The sequence below is a fragment of the Budorcas taxicolor genome, chromosome 1, assembly GCF_023091745.1.
Source record: "Budorcas taxicolor isolate Tak-1 chromosome 1, Takin1.1, whole genome shotgun sequence".
NCBI classification, from domain to species: domain Eukaryota; kingdom Metazoa; phylum Chordata; class Mammalia; order Artiodactyla; family Bovidae; genus Budorcas; species Budorcas taxicolor.
Window position 1 is genome coordinate 207,680,214 of NC_068910.1, and position 23,803 is coordinate 207,704,016.

General features: G+C 45.6%; 1 protein-coding gene across 2 annotated transcripts in view; it reads right to left on the minus strand.

The window, feature by feature from the left end:
* HSF2BP (heat shock transcription factor 2 binding protein) overlaps positions 1 to 23,803 on the minus strand; it is an 84,871-nt gene that overhangs the window by 59,448 nt on the left and 1,620 nt on the right. For both annotated transcript variants that reach the window (XR_008199255.1, XM_052638418.1), the window contains exons 3-5: positions 23,399 to 23,549; positions 7,726 to 7,829; positions 1,268 to 1,417 (exon numbers count right to left, since the gene is read on the minus strand). Coding sequence is in view for 1 of the 2 variants with exons in the window: in XM_052638418.1 (XP_052494378.1) it covers positions 1,268 to 1,417; positions 7,726 to 7,829; positions 23,399 to 23,549 (405 nt within the window). In the remaining variant the exon portion in view is untranslated. The remainder of the gene's footprint in view (positions 1 to 1,267; positions 1,418 to 7,725; positions 7,830 to 23,398; positions 23,550 to 23,803) is intronic.

Here is a 23,803-nt window from a genome sequence, read left to right on the forward strand (position 1 = left end):
CCTCTCGGCTGGGGAGGCCATCCTGTCACCAGTCATGCTTCGACCACACAGCTCTCCCACTTCCCATCCCCCTATTCTATCACTTGCGGGGGGACGGGGGGGTGGGGCCCGATGTCTTCCTGGCCAGTCTCCACATCTACAGCCTCACCCTCCCTCCATCCTCATTCACTGTCAGGTTAAGCTGCCCAAATTCTCTTGTCACTTTTTCATTCAAACAGCCTTAAGGAATCCTGCCCCAGAGGCCTTAGGAATCTGCCCTGGACTGCTCCATCAACACACTAACCCCCACCCTGTGTCAGGAGACTCACACACTCTCCCTGCGTCTCACTCAGGCCTGAGTACCCTTCTCTCCTCCTGAGCCACCCTCCTCACTTCCTGTTACTGCTGCTGTGCCAGTGAATCAAGGTTCATGTCAAATCTCTCTTCCCCTGTGAAGTTCCTTGACATGTGTGTGCACATGCTATTAACATCTATTTTATATATACAGATATGATAAATAACACAAGGGCTTCCCTGGTGGTGCAATGGTAAAGAATCCACCTGCCAATGCAAGAGACGCGGGTTCGATCCCTGGGTCGGGAAGGTCCCCTGGAGAAGGAAATGACAACCCACGCCAGTATTCTTGCCTGGGAAATCCATGGACAGGGGAGCCTGGTAGGCTACAGTCCATGGGATTGCAAAAGAGTTGGACTCAACTCAGCAACTAAACAACAACAAACTATTACATAACACTGAGGCAATGAAATATTATCTCACCCCTGGAAGTAAGGTATATGACTTCCCTGGTGGCTCAGATGGTAAAGCATCTGACTACAACGTGGGAGACCCAGGTTCGACCCCTGGGTTGGGAAGATCCTCTGGAGAAGGAAATGACAGCTCACTCCAGTACTCTTCCCTGGAGAATCCCATGGACAGAGGAGCATGGCAGGCTACAGTCCATGGGGTTACAAAGAGTCGGACACAACTAAGTGACTTCACTTGAAAGGCACTTTAAAGTCTGTTACACGTACACAGATGTCAAGTAACGACCCTGAAGTAGCACTGCCTCCACACCACCACGAAGACTCTGGGACAGAAGGGAGCTCACTCCCTTCATCTGACACACCCCTGGATCCAGGTTACCGCAGGCCCTACACAGCTGGGATTCCAAAAGTACCTGACGAGCAAAACAAATGGGTCTAGTCTGGAGGCGCCCGAACAGAGGCACTGTGCCTTCTACGTTACACAAGCACGAATCAAGCGTCCGGCCAGCCCATGGTGTGCTCACCCCTCCCAGGATGGCCTTGACCACCTCCTCGCTGCTGGAGACACCCCACAAGATGGTGCAGGCCGCGGCACCCATCTCTGTGCAGTACTCGGCCTGCTGCAGCAGCTGCTGCTTCGCCTCATTCAGCTGCTGTCGAAGAGCCAGCTTCTCCTGAAACCGAAACAGGATAAAATCAGAGAAATGGACAGCATTCAGCCTCAAAGCATCTCTACTGTGTTCCCCCTTTTGAAGACACTCTTAAAGAAATGAAGTGAAGACAGGATATAGTAAATAGCTAGCGAATGAAAACTAGCCCAGGGTGAGGCACAAACTCATATTTTTTTAATTGCAGGGGCAAAAAGAACACTCAAAGAACATGCCACTGCATTGGAGTTTATAAATACTGCCAAAGACATGAATTCAACTCCTTCTAAGTCAGATGGGAAACGTGGCATCTCAGGTCCCAGTGGCTATACCCAGGACAGCACCGCCTACAACACTTGAAGAAAGTAACAAGCCAAAACAGAAATCCTCTCATAGAGAAGTATTTCTAATGTAAAAATGCCAGGTGACACAGTCAAGAGCAGGCAGGAAAGATGGGAGCAGAAGAAGGAGAGGAGTGAGAAGGAAGGGCCTCCTGGGCACGCTCTGACCCAGCAAGCCAAGCCCAGAGTCACAGGAAGATGGAGCCCAGATTTCTCAGTCTCCCACAGCCCCCGAAGGAACAGCTGACAAGTCAGCTGGGGTTCTTACCAAGGCCACTGCCCTCCCGATGTCGCCTCTGTCCACATAAGCATTCCTAGAGGTTCGCCTTCGGGTGAATCTTGGCTGGTGCGGGCATTCCCACCCCCCAGCCATCAGTGCCAGTGTCATTCTCCATGTTTCCTGACTTCATAAGTGCTAGTCACTCAGTCGTGTCCAACTCTTTGAGACCCCATGGACTGGAGCCCACACCAGGCTCCTCTGTCCTAGGATTCTCCAGGCAGGAATGCTGGAGTGGGTTGCCATGCCCTCTTCCAGGGGATCTTCCCAACCTAGGGATTTAATCCGGGTCTCCCACACTGCAGGTGGATTCTTTACCATCTGAGCCACCACACAGTCATATTTACTTGAGAAAAATGGTCCCTGAGCCTAGGGCACTTGCTAAAACTGCTTTATGTGATTTATTAACTCTGGGTCTTTAATATCTGCCTTCATCAGGACAGAAGCCTGGTTCCTAAATGTGTACTTCAGCCACTCAAGCTGTGGTGACATATGCAAACACTGACTCACAGCCTTTCCTTCAGAATTCCAGCTTTTCTCACAACTGAAGCAGGCTGCACTGTGATTAGTCTGGTTATCTTGGCTCTTCTGTAAGATCAACGAGAACTGTTGGGAATGACCATCAGAACTGTCTTCTGCGGTCACATCTAGCGGGTGCAGGCAGATGTGCCCTGACACAGGGCTGTACAAACTGTACAATGATATCAAGAACTCAAAGAAAATAATTCCATTCACATCTTTCACCTAGAACATATCGAGAGCACTTTATCTTGTAATTAATTTATTTTTAATCGGAGGATAGCTGCTTTACAACATTGTGTTGGTTTCTGCCAGACATCAACATGAATCAGCCATCGGCGCACACATGTCCCCTTCCTCCTGAGCCTCCTTCCCACCTCCCACTCCGCCCCACCCCTCTAGGTTGTCACAGAGCACTAGGCTGAGCTCCCTGAGTCACACGGCGAATTCCCACTGGCTATCTATTTTACATGTAGTGAGGTATATGTTTCCACAACTCTCTCCATCTGTCCCACCCTCTCCTTCCCCAACTGTGTCCAAAAGTCTGTTCTCTACGTCTGGATCTCCACTGCTGCCCTGAAAATAGGCTCATCAGTATCATCTTTCTAGATTCCGTATATATGTGTTACTATACAATATTTATATCATATATAATACAATACTTTCTCTTTCTGAATTACTTCTCTATGTATAATAGGCTCTATGTTCCTCCACCTCTTTAGGACTGACTCAAATGTGTTCCTTTTATAGCTGACTAATATTCCACTGTATACATGTACCATAATTTCTGTATCCATTCATCTGGCGATGGACATCTAGGTCACTTCCATGTCCTAACTACTGCAAGTAGTGCTGCAGTGAACACTGGGGTACATGTGCTTTCTTCAATTATGGTTTCTTCAGGGTATATGCCCAGTAGTGGAATTGTTGGCTCATATGGTAGTTCTATTCCTATTTTGTTAAGGAATCTCCATACTGCTCTCCATAATGGCTGTATCACTTTACATTCCCACCAACAATGCAAGAGGGTGCCCTTTTCTCCATACCCTCTCTCCAGCATTTATTGTTTGTAGATTTTTTTTGATGATGGCCATTCTGATCAGCGTGAGGTGGTATCTCATTGTAGTTTTGGTTTGCATTTCTCTAATAATGAACAATGTTGAGATGAAAACACATCTTTTCATGTGCTTATTAGCCATCTGGATATCTTCTTTGGATAAGTCTTTTTAGGTCTGCCCAATTTTTGATTGGGTTGTTTGTTTTTCTGGTATTGAGCTCCATGAGCTGCTTATATATTTTGGAGATTAATCTTGTCAGTTGTTTCACTTGCTATTATTTTCTTCCATTCTGAGGGTTGTCTTTTCATCTTGTTTATAGTTCCCTTTGCCATGCAAAAGCTTTAAGTTTAATCAGGTCCCCTTTGTTTATTTCTGCTTTTATTTCCACTATTCTAGGAGGTGGGTCATAGAGGATCTTAGTATATATTAGGAACTCATCAAAGTTAACAGTTAAAAAAAAAAATCCAACTAGAAAATGGGCAAAAGACACGAACAGATATTGTATAGGAGAAAATATATAGACAACAAATAAGCACATGAAAAGATGTTCAGCATTATTAGTGAACAGGGAAATGCAAATTAAAACTACAACACATCTATCAGAACAGCTAGAATAAAAAACAGTGAGAACACCAAATGCTAATCAGGATGTGGAGGAAGTGAATCACTCAGCACGGCTGGTGATGATATGGAAGGGCATGACCACTCTGAGAAACAACTGGGTAATTTCTTACAAAATTGAACATGCACCTACCACGCAACCCAGTAATTGCACTCTTGGGCATTTAGCCCAGAGAAATGGAAACATACATTCACACAAAAACCTACATACAGATGTTCATAATACCTTTATTCATAATACCCCTCCCAAAAAAGGGAAATAATCCAAATGTCCTTAAATGGGGGAATATTTAAACTGTGATATTTGTGAGGTTCATTTCTGATTTTAACTGAACTATATTATCAGTTAATTTTTCTTTAAAAATTTTCCTGAAATAATATACAATGTTTGCAACAACTTCCCGTTTATTATCAGAAAAGTAGTGACTCTTTCCTAACAGGTTAAAAACTAAATATAGATAACCAAAACTATATTTCATGACTGCAGCCGTGAAAGACGCTTGCTCCTTAGAAGAAAAGCTATGACAAGCCTAGACAGCATATTACAAAGCAGAGGTATTACTTTGCCTACAAAGATCCATCTAGTCAAAGCTATGGTTTTTCCAGCAGTCATGTATGGGTATGAGAGTAGGACAATAAAAAAAGGCTGAGCATCAAAGAATTGATGCCTTCATACTGTGGTGTTGCAGAAGACTCGAGAGTCCCTTGGACTGCAAGGAGATCTAACCACTCAATCCTAAAGGAAGTCAGCCCTGAGTATTCATTGGAAGGACCAAAGCTGAGGCTGAAACTAATACTTTGGCCACCTGATACAAAGAACTAACTCACTGGAAAAGACCCTGATGCTGGGAAAGTTTGAAGGGAGGAGGAGAAGGGGACAATAGAAGATGGGATGGTTGGATGGCATCACCGACTCGATGCCCATGAGTTTGAGCAAGCTCCGGGAGTTGGTGACGGGCGGGGAAGCCTGGTGTGCTGCAGTCCATGGGGTCACAAAGAGTTGGGCACGACTGAGCTACTGAACAACGACAAACCAAAACTAGCAGTCTGAATTTAAGTTAATTTAGTATGAAAGATGCCACCCTAAGAAAACACACTGAGAATGAAGCCATAAGTAAGCCACAAACACGCAGCTCCTTGGAGGGAACACAGGGACTCCGCCCACTGTCTGTGACCAGTCCACACACACGGGGAAGCAGGGTCAGGCACTAAAATCTCAGCCAGCAGAGACACGGTGGGAAGCCACAGCTGGCTTTATAACAACAGCACAAGCCTTCCAAAGTCATTCAGAGAGATATCCCCCAACAATTCACTGGCTCTTTCTTCTCAAGTTCAAAGGCTGTCACTGCCAGAACTCTCCCAGCCCGCCTCCTAGATCACATCAAGACCCATCAAGGCTCTTCCATTGACTCCACTGAGTAAACACCTCAACGGGGGGGGGGGGGGGGGGGGGGGCAGGAGCCAAGCTTTGCTGGTCCCTGGGACTAAGCTCTGGGGGTGAGCGCACATCTTTAGAATTCTGAGTCCACACTCTGACCTCTGGTCTTTCCTTACATGCTGGTTTGAGTGACGTTTGCATTCTCCCCATGACTTTTCCCCAGACTGGTGTCTTACCAGCAATGCTCTAATTCAGGATCCAGTCCTGCATTCTTTCCTGGTTCCTCAACTCTAAAATAAGCCTGCAGAGTCTAGCCACACGATCTGTTCAGCCCTGGGCAGAAAAGGCAGCGGCCAGCTCCCTACAGCAGGAAGAGACAAGCCCTGTCACAGAACACTCGCAGGGCCTTCCACCCATGTTAAACAGGAGGGACTATTAAACAGGAAACTTAACTGGAAATAGTTTAACCTAAAATACGCCCACCTTTTAACTAAGGTCAAAGTGTCTGGGCAGAACCATGCTGTGACCTGACGCTACTTCACTGCAGCTGTTTGCCCTTTATTCTGGCACTTACCCAGGGTGGCTTATTTTTAGCATAACATCTAAAATGCCAACAAAATATGCATTTTTTCCTATGCTTATCAATTTAAGAAACAAGAAATCTAAGATTCTGCCCAATTTAAGCTTCAGCCTTAGCCAAGATGTCCCAGCATCTTAAGGAGTACTCAATCAGTGGATTGCATTGTTCACATTTATCCAATTCCTTCTTGCCTGCAGGTCAACTTCTTTTGGACAATGAAACTTTTAGGTCCAGACAAATTAATCATGCACCCATCTTGGTCTATCATGATCTAAATCGAGTATGACTGAGCTACAATGTCAGCTTTCGATAAGTGACACACACCCTAACAGTTCTGAGACTGAAACTCTTCCCTGATCTTCCCTACCTACTTGATATTAGAGTCTATCAGTCTGGAAGGACGTCATCATTGAGCAGTCAAGGAGAAAAGCTACCAGCACTCCCAGTTCTTTGATGAAACTTCAGACGCATGGTCCTCTGGCCAAGCGTCTGCGATCTCACATTGTTGGAGCGCTTGCTGTACCCCTGGGAGTTGCAGCTTTCTGTAAGCTTGCTTTGGCTGAATCACAAAAGAAGGCATATGCAGAAATTTCTACAGACATTCCATAAAAGACTTTGCAGCAAGGAGGAAGGCTGCTGTCTTTCAGAATGCAATGTGATTCTGGAATGTAAGGAATGTCTCTGGGTTGAGTTCCTCGCAAGTTTGTCACTTACCTGTATTCCTTAACTATGAAATTATGTATATCTGGGCTAAGGAACAGTTATTCTTGATAAATAATTAAGCGCTGTGGGGAAAAAATGAAGTCTATACAAAATCCACCAGTTTGGGGAACCCTCCACTTAAGCCACAAACACTCAGAACTCGTCCACACAAGGAGGAGGCGTGAAACAGAGCTGAGCACACAGGCGGTGGGACCTAGCCAGGCTCCCAGCATCTCTCCAGGTTCACAGCGCTTGCTGACCCAGCTGTGCTGCAGAAACCAGTGAGCGGCATGACAGTCACGAACACCTCCCAGCACACAGGCAACAACACGCCCTGGATGCTGTCACCAGTTTCTATTGTACTGTCCAAAAATAAAGACACAATCAAGCTCCAAATTCCAGCAGAAGTGGCCGAACAGCTCTAGCTTTATAGAAGAGGAAATAACTTATTCCATGAAAAGAAAATGTATAGTTTTTAAGAAATGTTATGTCTCCCCAAATATTAAAATGAAATGCAATTGGTTATTTCCAAAATATCAGAAGTGACCTCCTAATTACACGTTTCTATTTATATATCTAACTCTAATTACAAATAATTACTACATGATTTTTTCAGATTATATTATGAATTTTAATGACATGGATTGGTCTTTTAACACAGAAATTAACAGTAAGTGACTATCAAAAGGCACCAAGTAAACAGCCTCCATGTTAAATGGTTGTCAAATCCAAATGATCAACTGTTTTCCAACCCATTCAGAATAAATACATTTAAAAATACAGTGTCTTGAGACGTAAGGGCTAGACTGTGGCCACAAACATGGCGCCGGCACTTCCCATGGCCTGGTGAGCATCATACCTTCTTCTCCCTCACGCTGTCTGCTTGCACGGACTCCAGGCGGGCTCTGAAGTGCTCACAGTCCATCCTCAGTTGCTCTAACTCCTGCTCCTTCCTCTCCAGGTCTACAAGAGACACAAGAATACTCAGTATTTCAAGTCACTGATCTCTCCTGACCATGCAATTTGCTTCATTTTCCCGTAGGAAAGCCTGATTTCTTAGGTAGGATTTCTCACATAACCAGTGCTGGGATAACCAACATTCTAACGTCCTGCTTTTTAAGTTTTTGCCACCTTTTTGCCCATAGCAGAAAAGTACCTTCTTTGTTTTCTGCTTTTTTTTAAGACTTCGTTTCACCACCAGACTTACACTGAAGGTTCTAGGAAAGAGTGTTGTTTAAAGGAGTGCAGGCAGGGCTGGGCAGCCCAACCGTCTCGTGGCACACACTCCTATGTGCTCCATAAAAAGCAGAAGGCGGTTCAGCAAGGAGATGGTGCCAGCCGGGCTGATTCACACACTCGTCTCACCCGCTGGCAGACTGGCTCCGCGACAACAGCTGCCGCCGTTGTCAATGGAGCAGTGAGGCAACAGCCACAGAGATGAGAAGAGAAAAGGCCACAGTGAGAGGCGGGGAGGAGGGCACGCTTCCTCGCCACCGTACTCGCCCAGATAATGAGTCACATGGCCAACAAAATTCCCAAAAGACATCCATGTTCATGAATCTGAAATCAACCAGATAATCAAGTTTAAATAAAAAATAGTATGCTACAGAAACACTGACATCCAGAAAGCCAAGAAAAAAGGTAACTCAGTCTTCAGTGCCTCCGGTGAACAATCACTGCTCTCTGTTTGCCAGGGCCCAGGGCTGGGGGTGGGGGGCCCGCCTCAGTGGCACACAGCATGCTCATGGCACGCTCATGGCATGCCCACCGACATCTGTGCGTAGTCTGGTCAGCAGTAAGAGGCTGCATTTGGGGTTCACCTTTCTTGAATACTGGTTTTAAGTAAAGAAATTTAAATGGCTCATTAGTCTGCTAATTGGTTGCCTATGAAAACAGTCTCTTATTAAAGCGTTTCCCATTTAAAAAACAAAAAAAGCTTTAAGTGCCTTGATCCCAAAGACTAAGATATCAGGTTTCAAAGCTAACATATACCAAGACCTGAGTGGACGTGTGCTCAGAGCTACTGGTGTAACTCACTGAAGTAGGAACACTTGATTCTCAGAGTTTACAGCACATCCGAATCCCCTGGGAGTGGAAATCGCTCAGTTGTGTCTGACTCTTTACGACCCCATGGACTGTAGCCCACCAGGCTCTTCTGTCCATGGAATTCTCCAAGTAAGAATACTGGAGTAGGTTGCCATTTCCAGTCACAGAGTCATGGGGTCACAGAGTCAGACACGACTGAGCAACTGACACTTTCATTACATTTTCCAGAGATCCTTTGCCAGAGCAGGAGATTAAAACCTAAAGCTAGATATTCAGTTAATGATTGTGAATCCGCTGGCAAAGCTTCTCTTAAAATGAGTTCCTTAGAAACGGGTGAAGCAGTATAGGACCCCTCTTCTCCTTCACATCAGTTCTCCTTTCTGCCCTTTTAGGATGTATCACACCCAGTATGACTTACACTGGAAATCTTTATTTTGCCCCACTAGTCCTGGCCACCCAAGAAACCAACTATACTGATCAAGCGCTATGCTTTGAAAACTAAATATCTGCGTTTTGTAACAATGTTAAACGAAAACATAGATAATTATGAGTGAAATGTGAACTGCAAATGGTCACAAACAAAAAAAAATTTTTTTTAACTAAAATAAAATTATTAATAGCATAAAACTTTTTCTTTGCAGTTAACTTTTAATGTTTTCTTCTATTACTAAACTGTATATTCCTCAAACACGGTAAAGAAGACAGGAAATCACACTCCTACAAGTCTTACATGTAAAACTATGGAGGAATTAAGACCACCCAGAAGACTCTTTACAATAATGTCATAATCTCTCACTCTACAAAACTGCTAATGACCTTACTGTAGGTTAACACAACAAAAGGATGAGGTTAAACGGTCCTACTCGACCCCACAGTATTCAAAGGCTGTGTCAGGGTTGCCACCCACTCCCAGCTCTCAGGATGAGGCCGCCACCTGGTGGCCAAACTGGAGCACTGCCGCCACTTCCTGACAAAACTCACTTGTTCAGCTTGGCTCTTAAAACAGGCGGGCATGCATCCTCCTGTGTACTGATAATCCCACATACTTAGAACATGAGCGACATGTCTAGGACATGGCACCTAGTCGCACTGTACAAATATTTGTCACGTAAACGAACTCCACTTCTTTACATAATCTTCTGCTAATCCTTGAAGAGAGAAAAGGCTTGGCTATTTTATGTCTCATCCTTCTACAGTTTTTTTTAAAAATCAAAGACAGAAATAATACACTAATACATACAGTGCATTATATGGTCTTCCCTGGTGGCTCAGTGGTAAAGAATTTGCCTGCCAACGCAGGAGATGAGGGTTCAAACCCTGGGTTGGGAAGATCCACTGGAGAAGGAAATGGCAACCCCCTCCAGTATTCTTGCCTGGGAAACCCCATGGACAGAGGAGCCTGGGGGCTACAGTCCACGGGGTTGCAAAGAGTTGGACACGACTTAGAGACTAAACAACGGGACATTATGGTCAAGACATCATCTTACCCAGTCTCAGTATTAGAACAAAAAGAGGCTGCCACCCCGCTTAGATGGGATCTCAATGGCTAAGCTTTAGCATTCAAAATGAAGGAAGAAAAATCTGTTAACTTTTAACTGAGTAAAAGGATGGCCAAGACAACTGACATATAGAAACAATCTAACTCACAGGCCATTTCAACATCTATTTATCTTCGGAAACTCAGAATTCTTCTTTGATAGCTTTAATAACATGAGAATGACTGTCAACTTGTTCACAGGAAAGATACAGAGAGGCTACAGTCCACGGGGTTGCAAAGAGTCAGACACCATCTCACCTCATAGTAAGCGTCCATCCTCACCATGAGCCAAGATCTAGATGATGCATTAGTTCCCTAGACCGACCCTAACAAAGCCCGCAGACTGGATGGCTTAGACCAGAACTTCACCCTCACGTTGTTCTGGAGGCTGCAGCTCGGAACTGAGGGGTCAGCAGGGACACACTTGCTCTGAAACCTGTGGAGAAGGGATCCTTCCCCACCTCTCCCACCTGCTGGTGGCCCAGGCCTCCCTGGGTTGTGGCAGCAGAATCCCGCCTGCCTCCCCTGTGCCTGGCCTCCTCGTCTCTTCACATCACCTCCCCTCCGTGTATGCTGGCCTCGGTGTCCAGCTTTCCTCTTTTAATAAGGATACCAGTCACACTGGGCTAGGGCTTATTCTAAAGACCTCATTTTAACCTGATCAGCCTGTCAAAATATTTAAGTTGAAAAGTGAAAAAATAAGAATATTCTAGGATTCATTAAAAAGAAAAAACAACCCTCAGTTAAAGAGTTTAAATGCATTTCTAGCCAAACAACACTTTAATTAGCTGTCCAATTTTTTAAACAAACCAAAAGGAGTAGGGGAGGAGAACTGGAACAAGAATATGGAAGTAGCATTTTTTTCCTTCTTGCACGGCCAAAAATCTGCTGCTTTTTCTAACGTAAAGGCCACTGGAGCACTGTTTCCTAAGAACAACATGTGACTAATACGACTCTCTCCTGGGCTGGTGCCGCCACTGTACTTGGCTCTATCTTTTCACATCTCCACACAGGAGCTCCTCAGTCTACCTGTGAATTACCAAGGAACAGGATCTGACTTTATCCTGTGTATATTTCCAGGTCACCTAGCGCAGCTTAACAAATACCCAGCATACAATGAATACCTACCTGATTGAATATCAACTTAATTCTATCACAAAAAAACTAAGATCAATCTGGTTGAATTCAAATGAATTCTGATAAAGTGTTTCCCTAAGCAAAGAGTTAGGGACTTTTGCTTTTCATTTATTAGCATAAAGTATGTTAACAGCTGGGTAGTCAGGAGCGGTCTGAAAGCAGAGAGGAACTAAAGAGCCTCTTGATGAAGGTGAAAGAGGAGAGTGAAAAAAAGCCAGCTTAAAACCCCTGAACAACATTCAAAAAACTAAGACCATGGCATCCATCACTTCACGGCAAGTAGATGGGGGAAAAGTGGAAACAGTGACAGATTTTATTTTCTTGGGCTCCAAAATCACTGTAGACAGTAACAGCAGCCATTAAATTAAAAGATGCTTGCTCCTTGGAAGAAAAGCTATGACAAACCTAGACAGCATATTAAAAAGCAGAGATATCATTTTGCCAGCAAAGGTCTGTGTAGTCAAAGCTATAAGTAAGACAGTAGGTGTTGCGAGAGGGCATCAGAGGGCACACGCACTGAAACCATACTCACAGAAAACCAGCCAATCTGATCACACGGACCACAGCCTCGTCTAACTCACTGAAACTAAGCCATGCCGTGTGGGGCCACCCAAGACAGGCGGGTCATGGTGGAGAGGACTGACAGAATGTGGTCCACTGGAGAAGGGAATGGCAAACCACTTCAGTATTCTTGCCTTGAGAACCCCATGAACAGTATGAAAAGGCAAAATGATAGGATACTGAAAGGGCAACTCCCCGGGTCTGTAGGTGCCCAATATGCTACTGGACATCAGTGGAGAAATAACCCCAGAAAGAATGAAGGGATGGAGCCAAAGCAAAAACAATACCCAGTTGTGGATGTGACGGCTGATAGAAGCAAAGTCCGATGCTATAAAGAGCAATATTGCATAGGAACCTGGAATGTTAGGTCCATGAATCAAGGCAACTTGGAAGTGGTCAACAAGAGATGGCAAGAATGAACGTCGACATTCTAGGAATCAGTGAACTAAAAAGGACCGGAATGGGTGAATTTGACTCAGATGACCATTATATCTACTACTGCGGGCAGGAATCCCTTAGAAGAAATGGAGTAGCCATCATGGTCAACAAAACAGTCCAAAATGCAGGACTTGGATGCAATCTCAAAAATGACAGAATGATCTCTGTTCGTTTCCAAAGGCAAACCATTTGATATCATGGTGATCCAAGCCTATGCCCCAACCAGTAACGCTGAAGAAGCTGAAGTTGAATGGTTCCATGAAGACCTACAAGACCTTTTAGAACTAACACCCAAAAAAGATGTTCTTTTCATTACAGGGGACTGGAATGCAAAAGTAGGAAGTCAAGAAACACCTGGAGTAACAGGCAAATTTGGCCTTGGAATGCAGAATGAAGCAGGGCGAAGACTAATAGAGTTTTCGCAAGAGAACACACTGGTCATAACAAACACTCCTTCCAACAACACAAGAGAAGACTCTACACATGGACATCACCAGATGGTCAACACCGAAATCAGATTGATTATATTCTTTGCAGCCAAAGATGGAGAAGCTCCATACAGTCAGCAAAAACAAGACCAGGAGCTGACTGTGGCTCAGATCATGAACTCCTTATTGCCAAATTCAGACTTAAATTGAAGAAAGTGGGGAAAACCGCTAGACCATTCAGCTATGACCTAAATCAAATCCTTATGATTATACAGTGGAAGTGAGAAATAGATTTAAGGGACTAGATCTGATAGACAGAGTGCCTGATGAACTATGGAATGAGGTTCGTGACATTGTACAGGAGACAGGGATCAAGATGATCCCCATGGAAAAGAAATGCAGAAAAGCAAAATGGGTGTCTGAGGAGGCCTTACAAATAGCTGTGAAAAGAAGAGAAGCGAAAAGCAAAGGAGAAAAGGAAACATATAAGCATCTGAATGCAGAGTTCCAAAGAATACCAAAGAGAGATAAGGAAGCCTTCCTCAGTGATCAATGCAAAGAAATAGAGGAAAACAACAGAATGGGAAAGACTAGAATCTCTTAAAGAAAATTACAGATACCAAGGGAACATTTCATGCAAAGATGGGCTCAATAAAGGACAGAAATGGTCTGGACCTAACAGAAGCAGAAGATGTTAAGAAGAGGTGGCAAGAATACACAGAAGAGCTGTACTAATAAGAGCTTCATGACCCAGATAATCACGATGGTGTGATCACTCACCTAGAGCCAGACATCCTGGAATGCGAAGTCAAGCGGGCCTTAGGAAGCATCACTATGAACAAAGCTAGTGGAGGTGATGGAATTCCAGTTGAGCTGTTTCAAATCCTGAAAGTGCTGAACTCAATATGCCAACAAATTTGGAAAACTCAGCAGTGGCCACAGGACTGTCCAGTTAGAACTGGACATGGAACAACAGACTGGTTCCAAATAGGAAAAGGAGTATATTGTCACCTTGCTTATTTAACTTCTATGCAGAGTACATCATGAGAAACGCTGGGCTGGAAGAAGCACAACCTGGAATCAAGAATGCCAGGAGAAATATCAATAACCTCAGATATGCAGGTGACACCACTCTTATGGCAGAAAGTGAAGAGGAACTAAAAAGCCTCTTGATGAAAGTGAGAGAGTGAAAAAGTTGGCTTAAAGCTCAACATTCAGAAAACGAAGATCATGGCATCTGGACCCATCACTTCATGGGAAATAGATGTGGAAACAGTGGCAGACTTTATTTTGGGGGGGCTCCAAAATCACTGCAGATGGTGACTGCAGCCATGAAATTAAGAGACGCTTACTCCTTGGAAGGAAAGTTATGACCAACCTAGATACTATATTCAAAAGCAGAGACATTCCTTTGCCAACAAAGGTCCGTCTAGTCAAGGCTATGGTATTTCCAGTGGTCATGTATGGATGTGAGAGTTGGACTGTGAAGAAGGCTGAGTGCCGAAGAATTGATGCTTTTGAATTGTGGTGTTGGAGAAGACTCTTGAGAGTCCCTTGGACTGCAAGGAGATCCAACCACTCCATCCTAAAGGAGATCAGTCCTGGGTGTTCATTGGAAGGACTGATGCTGAAGCTGAAACTCCAATACTTTGGCCACCTCAGGCGAAGAGTTGACTCACTGGAAAAGACCCTGATGCTGGGAGGGACTGGGGGCAGGAGGGGAAGGGGACGGCAGAGGATGAGATGGCTGGATGGCATCACCAACTCAATGGACATGAGTTTGAGTGAACTCCGGGAGTTGGTGATGGACAGGGAGGCCTGGCGTGCTGCGATTCACGGGGTCGCAAAGAATCGGACATGACTGAGCGACTGAACTGAACTGATGGCTTCTCCAGTAGTCACATACAGATGTGACAATCGGACCATAAATCAGGCTGATTGCTGAAGAATTAATGCTTTCAAATTGTGGTGCTAGAGAAGACTCTTGCGAGTCCCTTGGACAGCAAGCATATCAAACCAGTCAACCCTAAAGGAAATCAACCCTGAATATTCATTGGAAGGACTGATGCAGAGGCCACCTGATACGAAATTGGAGAAGACCCTGATGCTGGGAAAGAGTAAGGGCAGGAGGAGAAAGGGGGCAACAGAGGATGAGATGGTTGGATGGCATCACCAACTCAATGCGCAAGAATGTGAGCAAGCTCTGGGAGATAGTGGAGGACAAGGGAGCCTAGCATGCTGCCGTCCCTGGGGTTGCAGAGTCAGACATAACTGTGCAACTGAACAACTACATGTCTCTACCGCTTCCACCTTGGCTAGCTATCTGCTCCTCAGCCCATAAGCCCCTAACAGTCAATTTTCTTCTTTTCCATCCCATGTATTCTGGACAGTCCCCATATGCCCTTCAGATCTCTCCAACCTGCTCTGGCCCAACAGGTAAGAGGCTTGAAGTCAACGTCCATAGCAACCAGCCTCCCTTGCTAATGGATTCCTGTTGAATTTGGAAAGTGGGCCTCCCCCAGGCAACGAGAACAGGAGGCAGGTTGGGACATCTGCTTCCCCACCACATGGCCCCTGCTAGGTTCAAGCAGCTGAGGCTTTGGCTGTGCCGAGCACCCACCGTCCTGCCAACCTGCCTGCTCTCCGGGAGGCCACAGCGCCCCACTCCTCCAGGTCCTGGGCCTTTGCTTCCCAACTGCTGGTGCCCCAAACCTGGCCGCCCTGGTCTGTCCTCACGATACTCTGTTTACGTCTTCTGTTTCCCCCAAGGACTTGGACTTGATACCTTCTGCTAATACTTCATCTGGACCACAGTAAAGGAAAGTGTTGGTCACTCGGTTATGTCCAACTCTTTACGACCCCATGGACTGTAGGTCACCAGGTGCCTCTGTCTACGGGATTCTCCAGCCAAGAATACTGGAGTGGGTTACCGTCCCCTTCTGCAGAGGATCTTTCCAACCCAGGGACTGAACCCAGGACTCCCACATTGCAGGCAGGTTCTTTACCAGCTGAGCCATCAGGGAAGCTAACAATAAACTTCTGATCAAATTACATCTCTTTTGGGGTGATTCCCCTACTGATCTAGTGGTTAAGAGTCTGCCTTCCAGTGCAACAGACTTGGGTTTGATCTCAGGTCAGGGAACGAGGACCCCACATGCTGTGCGGCAGCTTCTGAGCCTTGCACTGGAGCCCCCAGGACACAACGAGAGAAGCTGGCACACTGCACCTGGAGAAGCCCACGTGCCACAGTGAAGACCCAGCACAGCCAGATAGAAAGCAGTGACAAGTCATCACACCTCTAACAAGACACCTCTTCTCGGCACTCACTCTTTAATGATCATCCTATGCTCTAACGATTCTCTCTGCAGTTTATACTTTTTGGGGCTAGAATAATTCTACTCTGAGCAGAAACAAAGGCCCCCCCTCTCATTCATATCAAACTCCTGGGAAATTAATCTCAAAACAACCCCACAAATGCTTTAGAAATCATGGACTGCAGTGCTTTCCAAACCCCACTGCTAAGAACCCAAGCACCTCAGGAATGCTTATGGTTCTGTAAACATTTAATTAGTATTTCCTTTTTATATGTTTTTACAATGTTTTATTTGGAAATAATTTCAAACGTACAAAATGTTGCATGGATTAAAATAATACAAGGAATATCCATGTACCCATTACACAGACTTACCTACAGTTAACATTTCACCACATTCACTCATCTTTTGGACCATACACAAACACATACACACTATATTTTTCAGCCAGTTTAGGGTAAGTTACATTAGCACGGTTCTTTACTTCTGAATACTTGGGGAATATTTTCCAATAGGGATACTGTCTTAGATATCCAATATAAACAGTTGTCAACTTCAGACAAATTAATACCTTTATCTAATCTACCATGGACATTAGAATTTTGTCATTTGACCTAAGACTGCCCTTTATAGCATTTTTTTCCTTCAAGGTATAGCATCGAGTCTAGCTTCAGGTATTGCATTTAATTGTCATGTATCTTTAGAATGTCTCCATAGCCTGTATTGTCTGTATGACATCCCAATATATTTGTAACAATTAAAAAATCATAACAACATACATGGAAGAACTTCCATTTCCAGCTAGCACAGTGACTGAACAGATCAATCTTCCTCCAAGAACAAGAAGGAAGTAGAATCTGAACAAACCACAAAAAGCTGTTTCAAAGTATCTGAGTCATCACACTACACAGGCCTTGAGAGCCAGGACCCTCCAGAGGAGAGGGAGTGCACTGAAGGAGCAAGCCCAGCTTTCCAGCCTCTCTTCCCCAGGCACCTGCACACGCAGAAGCAGCACAGGCAGAAGCAGCAAGGCCAGGAAGAGCTTCTCGCCAGGCAGAGGCAATTGAGCACAGAGCTGTGAGACAGCTGAGACCGCACAGGCACTCAGTAGCATGTAAGGGATAGAGCGGCTACAGAGGAAGGAGGTGGGGGGGGGGTTGGAGAGGGTGAGGGGCTGGGGCGGGGAGGGATTGGAGAGAGCCCAGGAGGCCACACAGAGCTATCAGCAGTCTCATGGCACTGGAGAGATCAGAACTGAAGGTCAGGGCCTCCTGGACGGAAGGACTCTGAGAAACGACTCAAGCTCTCAGATAGATCCCCTAGAAGAACCAAAACCCTAAGAGGGAGAAAGAACTAGAAACAGGCCAGCTCAAACCAAGACCGAAACCAGCAGTGAACCAGCTCAACCCGACTGGGTTACAGTGATCTACTCGGACTCCATCCTGAGAGAAGCCAGGGGGGGAAAATCCTTACTGGAGAAAAATATCACTTTCCAGAGCCTCAACACACTCCATTTTTTAAAAATCCATTAATCAATAATAATAATAAAAATTACCAGGACTACCAAGAGGAAAAGTAGACAATATAAGCAGATCAACAGGTGATCCAGAGAGTAGATTTATCAGACTCAAACTCTGAAATAACTGTGATCAGTATGCTCCAGAAATAAGCAACAAGAGAGTTTTATTAGGGAGCTAGAGTAAAAACATCACCAAGTAGAAAATCAATACAAAAAACTAATAAATACTAACATCTAAAAATAATTTTAAAATAAACCATAAAACTAATAAAGAACTGAGACTCAGACCCGTACGTACATAAATAGCCACCGTGACAAAAGACACTAGCACGGGAGGGAAAAACTGTCTTTCCGATAAACGGCACTGGGTCAGTTTGGCACAGATGGCTGGTGGCTCTTTGCAACACAAACCCAGACAGCACAAATGATACACCATCACCCCCATCACAGCAAGTGCTACTGTACTGTGCTCACAGAGGCAAGGTGCTGCTGTACAGATTTTAAATGATACAGAACAATTTTTTCCACTGCTAAAAAAACTAGTCAAATAACTCTTCAGTATATCATGGCTGCACTCCTTTGTTGTCACTGCTGAGAGTCAATGTACAAATCAAGTTGGTTCACAGTGCTGACATTTAAACATACTTGTTTAAACAAGGAAGTCTGTAAAGTTAAAACTAATGTTGCAAATTTTAAACTGTCAGCAGTGAGACTGCAGTTTATGTCTGGGGTCAACATGTAAAATTCAATGATTCGGATGACTCTGACAGACCACCACTAAGGCGGCAAGTTGTCCTGAGTGTACTGTTTAGCATCTCAAGTGCAATATAATGCATTTGGAGAGTGTTTTCTATAAGACAATGGAAGTTTCAACAGGCTGAGTGGCCTTTCCATCATCTCTCTCTAAAATGAACAGGTCAACTAGGAAAGACAAGAAAGTAGACTTCCTGACTTAATTGAGAAACACAGTATCTGATTCCAAGCTTCAAGATCAGTTTAATTGAAAACCATCCTGATGTTGCAAAGTGAGTTGTTTAAAAGCTTTCTCATTTGCAACTCACCTCTGGGATTTGTCTTTTTCTTGCTACTTAACAACCAAAATTAAAAGTGAAACTGGAGAGAATTTCCTGGCAGTCCAGTGGCCAGGACTCTGAGCTTTCACTCACCAGGAACCACAACCCACAAGCTGCACAGTGTGATTTAAAAAAAAAAAAAAACAGCATGAAAATAGAAATAGGACATTGAGTACTACAACTGTCTTCCAAAATCTCTAATAGTACACTTTTGTTTTCATCAAAAACCTTCATTGTACCCACTGATTTTAAAAATAAGTGATACGAAACTGAATTGTTCAAATACTTATGCACAAAATACACCCTCCATTTATTTTACAGGTTGAACAACCACATACTACACGAACTTTTATTTAAATTAAAAAATGGACTCTCCCAGTTTAAAACAAACTGTTGACACACACTGATGTGGTAGTAACTCCTTCAGCGCTGGAAGAATAAGCCCGGGAGGGATGGGAGAGAAGGGGTAAGCTCACTTCCACTGTGCACAGCTGACCTTGAGCAACGCGGGAGTCAGAAGGGCTGACCCTGCCCCACCCGCAGCGCAACTCTGCAGCCAGCCGCCACACCCGCGGTGAGGACTGTGAAGCCCCGCAGTCATCATGTGGATGGCCAGGACCCGTCCACCTGAGGGAGGGCGTCCTAGGCATGCCTAGGTCAAGCACGTGCCAAAGAGGATGCCACTTTCAACCTCGACACCTGCAGCGAGGTGAGCGCTGCCACCCTCGTTGTAGACGTTCATGAGCAGCAGCTTGCAGAGGACTCTGTGCTGGATTCCTCCCGCTGCACTTGGCCCCCAGCTACTCTAGGACCAACCACTTCCCCTCACATCCTGTCACAAGGCAGAGTCCATACCCTCACGTAAAGTTGAGACCTTCCTTGACGAGCAGTCTACATTAATTCTCCATCTGCCAACCAAGTCCTCAACATGTCCTACACTCAGATACAAAATCATTCCCCTGAAAATGTCCTTTTGATCACTATTTAGATGTCATTTCCATGAGCTCATTTCCAACTGCCTCTCCTTTCAAACTTAATCCATCATTTTGTCTTCTATAAACTGCTCACATATCTGACATCTGCACTACCCCAACCTCTATTCCACCTGTCAAGCAGGAAAAGGAGCTTAACTCACATCCAACCCTGCTCACTCCCATTTGTGACTTTCATACATGCCACATCCTAGCCTAGAAAGTCTTCCCCTTTGCCTTCTAATGTTGCCTCTGCCCTCGATGCTCATCTGTTCCCTAAAGATTCTCAGGCAATACCCTTGCAGGATTATTCCAGCCTTTACCACCTACCTGCCCAGTTTCCCACAGGAAACTAAGCTCCTACGCGAAAGGCAGACCTGACACCCATCACACCCTCCTAAGTTCCCTGGCTGGCCTGTGCAGCCTGAGCCCATCAAAGCATCCAAAACCCACACCTGTTCTCTGAAGAAACCTGCCCTGAAGTCAGGGGTGTGGCTTCCCCCTCCTTCTTCCCTGCCGGCACCCATTCCTATCTTCACACTGCCCTTGTCACTGGTTAAGGTGGGAGGCACACCCTGGACCACAGGCCAGGGAGACGGGGATAAGCGCAGGCTACACAGCTCCTGCTGCTGCCCTGCGATCCTTGGACAGGCTCTGAGGGACCTGTTCTCAGAGCTCCAACTCAGGTGATTCCTCAAGGAATCAGCCAGACTCAGAGAATAAACCAACTTACACTCTAAGAGGGGGCTAAAACCATACTGTCTGATGGAAAAGTACAGGATATTATGAAAGCACCTAACAGGAAGACAGATAATGGTTAGGCAGTTAGATAAGAAGTGAGTCTGGGTAGGAGGTTAAGTCCAATAACACAAAGCCTTTCAAGCTGTGGTACAGTGTTAAGGTTTAAGGTGGGAGAGATTTTGGGTAGGGGTTTGTTTTTTTGGTCTTTATCTGAAGAGCAAGGAGAAGCCACTGATAACTGATGTAAGAAGGGGAATGACAAAATCGAACCGAATTGTCAAAAACCGATCAGGCTACAGTATTCAGAGTGGACTGGCGAGTGGCAATGAGTGACTGCTATCGGGAAGCAGGGATTCAGGCAAAATGACAGGGGCCTGGCCATGGGTGGTGGCAGTGACAGTGGAGGCAGCTGAGGAATTCTTGATGCATCCATGAGGAGAAAGGTACAAGACTCACCGGGAGACAGGGAGCAGGTAGAAGGGGAGTGAAGAGTGAGAAGAGAGGTGGGCAACAAGGAAGATCCCAGGTCTCTGGATGGCAGTGCCCTGGGGAGGCTGGGAAAGTCCAGTGTCCGGGGGGTGGGGGAGGGATAGCATGCGTCAGATGTGAGAAAGTAACACTGCCTCACTCTGAGAAAGTGAGAATCTGTCCTGCAATCTGCTGGGCTTGGAGAACAGACACAGAAAGCTGACTGCCAAGTTAACAGGAAACAATATTTCTACCAAGGACACACTGCGAGAGGAAACTGTCATGATGACCCCTCCTTCAGTGGCGGCTGGTTTGTTTTATCCTGTAAAACCCCGGACTACCAGAACTTCTGCTGTTTGGACTTATACTGGTGAGGAGGAAGAAACACACACACTCGCCTGTGGGATGGCAGTTGCTATGACAGGGAGCCCGGCCTGAACAGCCAGCTGGCTGCAGGGCTTCAAATAAAAGGTTCCTAGACCTCATGTTCTTCTATCTACATTTTGCAGTTTCCAAGGAAACAGGACCTGGTGCCACTGTGGTGAGACCCGGTGCTGACCCCTTCACACACAGCCCTACTCCACGTGGAGCCCATGAGAACACAGCCTCACCCACATGCTATCTACACTCCGCCCCATCCCAAATCCTAGAGCAACACTTGTCTCTTCCTCTGGTGGCAGGATGCCCACGGTTCCTCTGCTGCAGTGGGTGGTCCCCCTCACTGCAACCAGCCAGTAACCTGACCTCGTCAGAACACAGGTCCTTCCTGAGGGCTACAGGCCGATCACACTAACACAAACACTTAGAATCTGAAGTGAATGTGAAACAAGTAAGAAGAAATGCCAAGTAGGAGTCAGAAACAGGACCCTGACCCTGGAGAAGAGGTGAGGCTAGAGGAAAGCCTAGGAGCCACTGGCATCAAGACGGTAACTGAAGCTACCAGTGTGCAGACTGCCCTTGGAGAGGCCACGTGGTGAGGGCAGAAGAGCCTGAGCGCCTCCCCTAGCTGGACAGCTGCTGCAGAGAAGGACGAACCCGCAGAGCAGACTGAGAAGACCGATGGGAAAGGGGTTGATGACACGGCTGGGGAGGCCAAGGGCTGTGAGGCAAGACCTCCTAAAGTCTGCCTGTGATCACGTCACCACAAATGCAGTTACGGACCTCACTTTTATAACCACTAGTTTGATTGTGACAGAGGATCAATCTCCAAATGCTAACCAGCTCATGAGAAGTTCCTGATGTGTTTTCCAGAACGCCAGTGTGTTACTCTGCAGTGAGAAGTATACCTACCCAGCAGGCTAACATCCTCAGCTGCTCATCAGCACTCTCTTTCCCTAAAGACACAGGCACACAAGATGACTGACTGCTCTTCTGAGGCTGCTGAACGTAGGTGAGGTCGACAGTGACCTGGAGCTATGGTAACCAGTGATGGGGGCATACCTGGCAACGTCCCAGGGGGAAACAAAGAAGCCCTGCTGTGGACTTTATGGAAAGAACTACTTACAAAAGGATGAGCAGGGGCCAGAGACCCAACAAGGATGGTAAGGCACCCGGGACTGGCAGCAGCCCTCCAGCTGAAAGGAGGAGAGGGGACAGTGTCCCTACAGCCTGGTGAGAGCTGGGAATGTGGAGGAGGCCCCTGGGCACGGGTCACAGCTGTGGAGGGAGCACGAGGAAACACCCCCAACTCCTCCTGCCCATGGCTTCCTTCTCTCGGTGAGTCCTCACTGGCAACCAGCAAGGAAGAGGCACGCAGTCTCAGGAGCCCGCCTCACAGAGCACACCACAGGCCAGGGAGGGTGCACCTGAGGACTCCTAAGGGAGAATAAACGGGCAGGATAATAAACAGGAGAGAGACCATATCTCTACAGACACGCCTGAATCCATGTAAGGTTACTAAATGGCAAGATCCTTTTACAAAAAAGGATCCTTTGCATAAGAGGATCTTGTATAAGATTGTATGTATTTATACAAGAAAGGACTTAATTTTTAGAACAGAGCTTTTAAATAATAAAAGTATAAAATCCTTCTGCCAAAGATAAAAGGTAAAGAGCTGGGAACAGATACTCAGAAAGTTGGCAACCCTTCCTCCAACAGGAACCTACACAAAGCCAAGTTACTCATTTGTGGGCCCCTCCCCTTCTTATGTCTTATCTGACTTTTTCAAAGGTAATTACAAAGACTGTAACAGTATCTTAAAGTTTATTTACAATCACTTCCCAGTTATTTACATAAGGAAAACCTGCTGAAACACACTGCTGTCACCATCAGGGACTGCTGAAGATGAAGTATGACTCACTTTTTTCTACAATCTTTAATTTCTGGAAGGTTTCCAGTACTTCCCCATTTAGTATTCTGGGTAAGAAGTCCCGTATTTGCATCACTTCAGTTGTCAGTCGTTCCAGGTCCTTCTTTCTGACTTTAACAAATTCTTCTTTAGTTCCCATGTGCTAGAAAAACAAGCAGATCTCAAGATCACAGGTCTCCTCAGATGACTAAAACCAGCTGCCCAACTCAGCTTGCTTCCTTTTCTTTAAGGCCTCGTGTGCTCAAAATAGTTTCAAAGCTCGTCTTTACCTAATGTACTGTTTTCTATGTATATTACATCCAGATAGCTCAAGCCCCCAGCCTTCACACTGTAAGCTAGTTTTTTTAAAGTGCAAACAAGGCCCTATTCCAGAACGCCAAAGAAATCGCGGGCAAC